Source organism: Coloeus monedula (genome assembly GCF_965178545.1).
Source record: "Coloeus monedula genome assembly, chromosome: 6".
Taxonomy (NCBI): Eukaryota; Metazoa; Chordata; class Aves; order Passeriformes; family Corvidae; genus Coloeus; species Coloeus monedula.
Window position 1 is genome coordinate 63,029,960 of NC_138786.1, and position 9,019 is coordinate 63,038,978.

Sequence of the window (9,019 nt, forward strand, 5' to 3'; positions counted from 1 at the left end):
CTGTGTTCGTGTCACATTCGGAGGTTAGAGCATCCTAACGCCAAGCAGGAGGAGTTAGAACAGGAATCCAGCCAAGGGTGCAGGAGGAAAGGGTGGCAACTGGAGAAAGGTGATCATAATCCTATGGATGCGTTTTTGTTTTTACTTTTCAGTAGAGAATCATTCTTCTGGAAAGCCACGTGGGTTATTTTTTTTTGTTTTGTTTTTTTTGTTGGGTTTTTTTGTTTTTTTTTTTTTCTTTAATTCTTTGTAGACTAAATAGTTCCTCTCCCATTAGGATTTATAATTGGACGTTAACCACGTCAGCCCTTCGTAGAGTCCATCCCCCGTCGTGGCACAGGAGGGCTGCACATACCAATTCCTATCCCTGATCCGGGTCAGGCCCAGTTTCTCCTGGATCTCGTGGGGTTTCATGGCGTCGGGCAGGTCCTGCTTGTTGGCGAAGATGAGGATGATGGCGTCCCGCATCTCCCGGTCGTTGATGATGCGGTGCAGCTCCTGCCGCGCCTCGTCGATGCGGTCGCGGTCGGCGCAGTCCACCACGAAGATGAGCCCCTGCGTGCCCGTGTAGTAGTGCCGCCACAGGGGCCGGATCTTGTCCTGGCCGCCCACGTCCCACACGTTGAACTTGACGTTCTTGTAGGTGACGGTCTCCACGTTGAAGCCCACGGTGGGGATCGTGGTCACCGACTGGCCCAGCTTCAGCTTGTACAGGATCGTGGTCTTGCCGGCCGCGTCCAGCCCCAGCATCAGGATCCGCATCTCCTTGTTCCCGAAGATCTTGGACAGCACCTTGCCCATCTCGGCGGCATCCAAGGGAGGGCGAGAGGGCGAGCGCCGGCCCGGCGGGGAAGGGCGGGCGGGGCTCAGCACGGGCCGCGCATGGGGCGGCGGGGAGGCGGCTCCGCTGCTCCGCCGGGCCCGCGGCGGCGGCTCCGCCCGCTCCTGCCTCGGCTCCCGCCGCGGCGCCTCAGCTCATGGGTGCCGGCGCGGTGGCGGCGGGAGGATCCTGAGGGCCGGGGAGCGCCGGGAAGTGCCGGGAGTGGCCGCGATGGCCCGGGAGCGTCCCGGCCGTACCTGAGGGCCCCGCGCGCCGCTCCCTCCGCCCGCGCCGCCGGAAAGGGGCCGCGCGCGCTCGCGCCCGCTTCCGCCCCGCCGCCGCCCCGCGCATGCGCCCGCGCGCCCCCGCCACGCCCCGCCGCGGCCCCGCCCTCCTTCCGCCCGCGCCTTCCCGCCCGCCCGGCGCGCATGCGCCGCAGCCGCAGCCCCGCCCCCGGGAGCGCCGTGGGGGGCGGGGCCGCAACGCTGATTGGGCGGGGCGGGGCGGCGCGTGCGCGGCGCGCGGGGGGGGCGGGGCCGCGGTGGGGAGAGGCGCCACGCGATCGCGCGTCAGAGCGGGGCGCGCGCGGGGCGCGGGGCGCGTCTTAAAGGGGCAGGACCCGGCGGGACGGGGTGGGGAGCGGCCCCGGGACCGAGCCCCTGTGAGGGAAATAAACCCTGCCTTGGGATGGGCGGTTTGTACAGCGAGGGTGGGCAGGCCCTGGCACAGGGTGCCCAGAGCAGCTGGGGCTGCCCCTGGATCCCTGGCAGTGCCCAAGGCCAGGCTGGACATTGGGGCTGGGAGCAGCCTGGGACAGTGGGAGGTGTCCCTGCCCAAGGCAGAGGGTGGCACTGGATGAACTTTAAGGTCCCTTCCAGCCCCAGCCGTTCCGTGATTCAGTGATGCATCATCGGGTTTATGACTCCACGTTGTCCTGGGTCACTCCCTGTGATTCCAGCGGGTGAAACTCCATGGATCACCGCGCGGGACACGCAGCGTTCGGGGCACGTCCCTGCCCTGCGCCCCGGGACCTGTGCCCCGGCACGCCCAGAGCGGGCAGAGCAGCTCCTGCACACACACGTCGGGCCGGTCCCGCCACCGGGCCGTGTCCCCACCCCGCGCCCCGGGGCTGTGCCGGAGGGCTGGGACACGGGCACGCTGCCAGGGACACGGGCACGCTGCCAGGCTGCTCCTCCGGGCCTGGGCTGCTGGAGCAGGGGGTGCCAACCCAATTCCTGCCGGGAGAGCCGGCCTGTGCCGGTGGCTGCTCCTGAGCTCGTCGAGTGAATGGGGGAAGCGGCGACTGGAACACAAATCCAGCAAAATCGTGGAATCCCAGACTGTGTCGGGTTGGGAGAGACCTTAAAGCCCATCTCGTTCCACCCCCTGCCACGGGCAGGGACGCCTTCCACTGGGATGTACTTGATCACTTTGGGGTCTCCTCTTGGAGAGCACAGTGTGCATTCCCTTGGGATTGTGTAGGATTGACTTCAGCATATCCTCCCATTCCCTTAAAAAATACCAAATTTTGAGTTGATTTATGTGGCTGATGTCCTGGCACATGGAAAGCAGGCCCTCTTGGAGCTGCCAGGGGGAATGGTTTGGTGTCTTTAGGAGAACAGGAGGTTTCCTAGACTACAGAATTATTAAGGGATCAAGCTCTTCTCTCTGGTGAGCAGGGACAGGAATGGCTGGAGCTGTGCCAGGGGAGTTTAGGTTGGAGATCAGAGAAAGGCTCTTCCCTCAGAGGGTGGTCGGTGCAGTGCCAGGGGTTGGATCCATGATCCCTGTGGGTCCCTTCCAGCTCAGGATTTTCCATGATTCTCTGATGTCAATAGGAGTTTTCGAGGAAGGCTTTGCTCTTTCCTGCAGCAAGCCAAGAGGGAGGATGCCAAGGAAAACACGCCATTCATGGCCTCTTCTGATGAGAGGATGTGCCAGGGTATAGCCTGCTGACCCCAGGGCTCAGGAGTGTCCCTGCCTGCGCCGGGCACTGCCAGAGTTCACGCTCTGGTGATTAAACCAGATAATGCTGCTAATTATCATACTGGATTGGGATTTGCAGCAAGCCCTGATCCCGCTGGATGCAGCTGGTTCAGTCTCCTCTCTCACTAACATGGAATATTTATCTAAACACAGAGCTAAATATTTGCAGGGCTTAAATTAACCTCAGGATGTGGACATGAGTGGGTTTTCACTTGGCTCTGCTCCGTGTGACCATTTCCGTGCTGGTCAGTTCATTAAATCAGGCAGCAAGAGACCACAAGTGGTGAAAATAGTAGAGAAATGTGATGTCAGGAGCTTTAAGGTCCTGCCTTTGCCCATGAGCCGGAATCAGTCACTCTTCCCTCGGCCTCGAAGCAGCTTTTTGTGCTCTCAGGAAATTACTTTTGGTGCTTTTGTTCTGACAGTGCAAAGTTGAGGGGAGGGTGTGACCGTGCTGAGGTTGTTCTGCTTTCCTTTTTAAGAGCTAAGAGGTTCCTTTGGGGCTTTCTCGTAGAATCTGCCAGCTGAGGAGCGTGGATCTCAAGGATTAAGTGAAAATAAAGCACAGGTGGTGGAACGCGGGACTGGGATGCTCGGCTGTCCAGGCTGTGTCACCCACCTCTGGGTACCATGGAACCCCATGGAATGAGTAACTGCAGGGTGGGGAAGTTCCCTTTCCATCATCTGCTCCCCCTTTTGCACCCAGACATGCTGTTCCTCGGGTGTCTCCTCTTCAATCTTGACTTTGTTCTCCTTTGTTGGAGACTGTGTTGTCCCTCATCCTTGGGGACTGGGTGCAGATAGAGCTTGGCCCCCTTTGCCTTTGCCCATTTCACCTGGAAAACAGCTTTCCTGAACTCCTTCTGTCCTTTCTCTCCTGGAAAAGTGATGGGACCTGTGCAACAGCTGCAGAGGTGCCCAGGGTTTCTTCTTTGAGCTGCTCCTGCTCTGAAGCCGTGTGGGGATCGGGCCCTCCCACAACTCAGCAGCACTTCCTGCTCTGCTCCTCTCCCTGCAGGACTCCTGCCTGTCCGTGCTTGATATCAGACACAGGACCCTGCTCCAATCCCTCTTATCCCTCTGCCTGCTCCTTTCCCTCCCTCTGGGAGGGCCCGTGCCTGAGTCGGGCTGCTCTGGGCTGTGGTCGCAGCTTCTGCCTCTGCATGACCCACTGAGAGCACCCAAAATTGATCTTCCTGTGATCATACACAGCTCAATACCTGCCAGAGGGAAGTGATGAGCTGCACATCTTCCCACAGAAATCCCAAACTGATGTGGGGATGTGCCCTGAGTGGCTCAGGTTGGAAGGGACCACAATGTGTCACCTGGTGCCACCTCCATGCTCCAGCAGGGCCATCCCAGAGCACAGGGATTGTGTCCAGCTGGTTCTGGAATGTCTCCAGGGAAGGAGACTCCTCTGTGGACAATCTGTTCCAGTGCCTGGTCACTGCACAGTAAGTTGTTCTTCTTCAGAAGAGAAATGGGATTCACTCAACCAAATGCTTTTCCACCTGTGCTGGGATTTATTTCCAAGGATCCTCCCTGCCCTTCCCGACCTCACAGTCTGTGCACCAGGGGAAGATTTGCCACGGTCTGGCAAGGCTTTTGAAGGAATTATTCCTGCTCTTTAGGAGGATAGATAGCAACAAGACATTTGAGCACTCAGCACTTCGGGTAGTTAAGATCTCAAATTAGTCACTAATAAACTCTGTGCACGTCAATCCTGGCAGCTCACGTTTACCAATCCCGCAGGGAATGGGGGAGAAGCTGGAGAAAGAGCACCACCTACTTTTGGAACATTTCAGTGGAGAGTCCTGTTGGTTTCCGTAAGTGAACAGGAAGGAGGGTAAACAGGAAGCAAATGGAAATAGCTTCAGTAAAGCAAAAAAAGGCTTTGCTGTCTGAGGAATCCCACTGCTGTGTCCCTGCAGAGCCCCTGCAGCTCACCTGGGAGAGCCAGGACATAACACAGCCTTTAAAATGGGAATTTGCTTGGAAAGACAGGTTCTTATTTTTAAGAGAGCGACTTAAGCAGCGGCGGGTTGGAAATGTGTCACCACAGATGAAGTGTGATGGTCTGAGCAAAGCAGGTTCTTCATCTCAGCCATGCCCAGCCTGAAGAAAAAGGATTTAAATCTACTCCGTGTAACCACCCCCAGGGAAAGAAATGCACCTCTGGGCACTAGCTACTCCATATAGCACAGTATTACACTGCTGATTGATTTTCAAGGTCAAATACCCAAAAAAAGCACTTAAAATACCCAAATATGTTCTAAATCACCTGAAAAATGTGAGCTCTTAGGAGGAGTTCCGTTTCAAACACCTGCTTGAGAATTAAAACCCTTCTCAGGTCCTTGGCAACCCCCAGTGAGTTACTGGGTAGCCTGCAGGAGTTAAATATTTTAAAAGCGAGTTAAATATTTTAAAAGTGAGTTTAATGTTTTAAAAGTAAGTTAAATGTTTTAAAAGTGAGGTAAATGTTTTAAAAGTGAGCACTGGCTGACAGTGTGATGGGGTGTCCCGTGTACCTGCTGGGGATTTACAGCTCAGAGAGTAAAAAGCAATCATGGTTATAAAGTGATTAGGGGTTACAGCCTGGGGAGAAGGGCAGCAAATACCTGTGGGACCTTGTGGTAACTCAGCTGGGCCTGGCTGCTCCTTATCTTTCCTTATCTTTCCTTATCCATGAGGAACCCGTGGGCAGTGCAGGTACCAAGGTTTGCATTTATTGCTTTCCATGGATTTGCACAGCTGTGTTTCCATGGTCTGCCCCCCACCAGAGGTCCAGGTGCTGTCACAGCAACGTGAAACACCAAATTAACCGAACCTCGAGGAAACTGATACTCATCAATCAGAGAATTTCTATCTCTTTGAATATAAATCCGATTCCAATCGTTTTGGACCATCAGGCCAAACCTGTTTTAATGTGGTGCAGCCCATCTTTCCTCACTCCCTCTTTTGACAGAGATGGGAAAAGCCTCTGTTGCACTGATCCTTCAAAGACCTTTGTGGCTTTCCAAGGAAGGAAGAGGGAATATAATCACGCTCTGGGTTTAGTATCTGTGTTAGATAAATTCTCCTGTTGTGAAAACAAATGACATCCTTGATACAACAATGGCATTCCAGGGGTAGATTTGTCCTGGAGGGATCTGAGACAATGGGCCAAGTGTCCTCTGCCAGGGTGAGTCAGGAGAGAGGTGCTTTCCCAGAGCACTTGGCCCTGGTCATTGCAGCCTGTGGGCAGGGAGGGGTGGGAATGGTTCCCAGGGATGTCTCAGCCCTGTTTCCTGTGATTCTGGATGCAACAGTGGCTGGGATTGGCAGGAAGCTGAACCTGAAACCTCTGAAGGTCTGTGTGTGCTACAGGCAAAGGGGCATCAGAGAGATCCCTGGGATCTTCCCATCTGTTAATGAAATGGAGGAGTAGAGGTGGGAAGGGGTGTTGGAGAACATCCTGACTGCAGCAGGTTTCTGTGAGCCCGAGTGTGCTGAAACCATGCCATGAGGATCCTGAAGAATCTCTAAAAATCCCAGAGGTATCATCAGGAGAAAGCCCTGTCCTGGTCTCCAGGTATTCCTCCAGCCCCCTGTGGAAGTGAGGAAGAGATCCTCCAGAGCAGGCTCCCAGCAGGAAAACCAGTTTGACACCCTGGAGAGGAGAAGCTCCAGGGAGACCTCAAGCCCTTTCCAGTGCCTAAAGGGGCTCCAGGAGAGCTGGAGAGGGACTTGGGATAAGGGCTGGAGGGACAGGACACAGGGAATGGCTTCCCAGTGCCAGAGGGCAGGGCTGGATGGGAGACTGGGAAGGAATTGCTGGCTGGGAGGATGAAGAGGCCCTGGCCCAGGGTGCCCAGAGAAGCTGTGGCTGCCCCTGGATCCCTGGCAGTGTCCAAGGCCAGGCTGGACATTGGAGCTTGGAGCAACCTGGGACAGTGGGAGGTGTCCCTGCCATGGCAGGGGGTGGTTTAAGCTCCCTTCCCACCCAAACCATTCAGGGATTCAATGCTTCCAGGATATTTGGGGGGTTTTGTTCATTTTAAGTACATCAGAATGTCCTTACAGGTACCATTGGCAAACCAGCTGGGTCCTCCTTTCCCAGGGTGTTCTCAGGAGCAGACAGAGGAAATGAAGGCGGGAGGAGGATACTGCCTGACCAAACCTCCAAATGCCAAAATCCTGGATCACCACCATGGCAACACCAGCCTGAAAAATCCTGAACCTTAACAAGAGTAAGAATAATTTGAGGCCCATGGTGGGATTTTGGGGTGTCCTGTGCAGGGCCAGGGGCTGGACTCGAAGATCCTTGTGGGTCCCTTCAGCTCAGGGTATTCCATGATTCTCTTCTGTGATTCTGTGGTTGCCTGGCCCTTGGAAGGGGGAGTTTTGGAGCTCAGTGGGATCCCCAAGCTGGTTATATTTAGGGGTGTATCCTGGCTTAGTTGTAACTCTCCGCACAAAGCCACAGCTCCTGTGGGGGAGCTCAGCGAGATCCTAGAGCAGCTGCTCCCGCTGGGCGGGATACAAGGGCTGTGGGATGAGCTCCAGGGGGCAGGGCACCCCCTGAGCTCAGGGATGAGCTCCCGAGGTGTTCCCAGCTCTGAGGGGGCTCATTTTCCATCTTAGGTGTTGCTTTGGTGCTGCCCCAGGGCACAGCTCTGTCAGACCCTCCATCTGCATCCTCACTGTGCCTGGGCTCTCCTCAGTCTGCCAAGCTCGTTCCCATCAGATTTTCTCAGGGAAAACACGGAGTTTCATGCCTCTGCTCTCTCAAATCCCTCCTGATATATTCGTGGCAGGAAGAAGAATCCCTGTGTCAGTGGCAGGAGGAGGGGATGGGAGAGGGTTCCTGGATGTGTCCGGTGATATTTCTGTGGGGGTGGTTTGCCTTTCTCCCCTGTTTGTGGACGCCAGGCCTCCCTCTCCTCATGCCTTGACCCCTAAATCATTATCCTAAAGTCTTTAACCAAAACTCCAGCTGTCACCAACAGCTCTTCCTTAAGGAGATAAAAAGAGCCCAGAACAAGATCTGGGATCTCTCCCGTGCAGCCCTGACACCCTTAAGGCTTCAGCCTTGTGCAGCACTGGGGAAAATCTTATTTTCCTTCCCTGAGATGGGATTGCCCTGGACTTTGCTCCAGTAACTCGGGGCGGGCTGGAAGAAGTGCTCAGACACCTCCCAAGTGGGTCTGGCAGGGCAGGAGGTGTGTCCCTGCTTGGGCAGGACACCCTTGCCATGACCTCTGCACTGGAGAAACACAATGCCATGAGCCATCCGTGGAGGAAAGGGACCAGCCAGTTATTCCCGTGGGGTACCTGGGGCAGGTCTCTTTGACAGAGGCAAAACACAGAGTTAAGATGAAAAGTCCTCAGTGAAAGTATTCCTAGGCAGCTGCCTGTTATGGCAGGGAATGGATAAAAGCAGGAAGCTCCTGAATTTTATTCCTTTCCTTAGGTTTTCGGTATTTTTATATCCGTTGCTGGGAATCATTCAGCTCGTTACACCTGCAGTGAGCAGGCTGCCTCTCAGACATTCTGCAAATCCTCCTGAGCTCTCTCTGGGCACATCCTAGAACAGGACCACGAACTTAATTTTTCAGCCTACAACAGCACAACCTGGCCTGTCTAAACCCAAGTATTGTGTTGGATGCTCACTTGAAGAACTAAACTTTGCTTCCTGTGCCTGCTGCTCCTCCCACCGTGCTGCTGCAGCATTGAGGAGTTCCCGAGGCCGGAGGAGCCGGTCCCGGAGTGATGGGGAGCGGAGGCAGCGGAGGCAGCAGCCGGGCACGGTGGCTTGTGCCTGTAATCCAAGCTCCGGGGAGGCTGAGGCTGGCGGACCGCTGAGCCCGGGGGTTCTGGGCTGCAGGGGGCTGTGCCGAGCGGGCGTCCAAGCTAAGGCCGGCATCGATATGGTGGCCCTGGGGGAGCCGGGGGCCACCAGGTCGCCTAAGGAGGGGTGAACCGGCCCAGGTCGGAGACGGAGCAGGTCAAAGCTCCCGTGCCGCTCGGTAGCGGGATCGCGCCTGTGAGCAGACCCTGGAGCACAGCCCGGGTGACAGGGCGGGACCCAGCCTCTTTTGGCATCTTTGTCCCCTGGCCCCAGCCTGTTTTGGCATCTTTTCCCCTCGGACCCAGCCCCTTTGTCAGCTCTCTGTGCCACGGAGCAGCCACAACAGCAGGGAAAAGCAAAAGCACTCCTAGGGATGCTCCACC

The 9,019-nt window shown here is 56.0% G+C and overlaps 1 protein-coding gene across 1 annotated transcript; it reads right to left on the bottom strand.

Annotated features, from left to right (window-relative positions):
- Positions 1–216: 216 nt before the first annotated feature.
- ARF6 (ARF GTPase 6) lies at positions 217–1,159 on the bottom strand. The gene has a single exon (XM_082284525.1). The coding sequence runs from the start codon at positions 799–801 to the stop codon at positions 274–276; it is 528 nt and encodes a 175-aa protein (XP_082140651.1). The 5' UTR covers positions 802–1,159; the 3' UTR covers positions 217–273.
- Between the last annotated feature and the right edge of the window lie 7,860 nt (positions 1,160–9,019).

Coding starts and splice junctions, on each gene's coding strand:
- ARF6 (XM_082284525.1), bottom strand. CDS start 801: ATGGGCAAGGTGCTGTCCAAGATCTTCGGGAACAAGGAGATGCGGATC.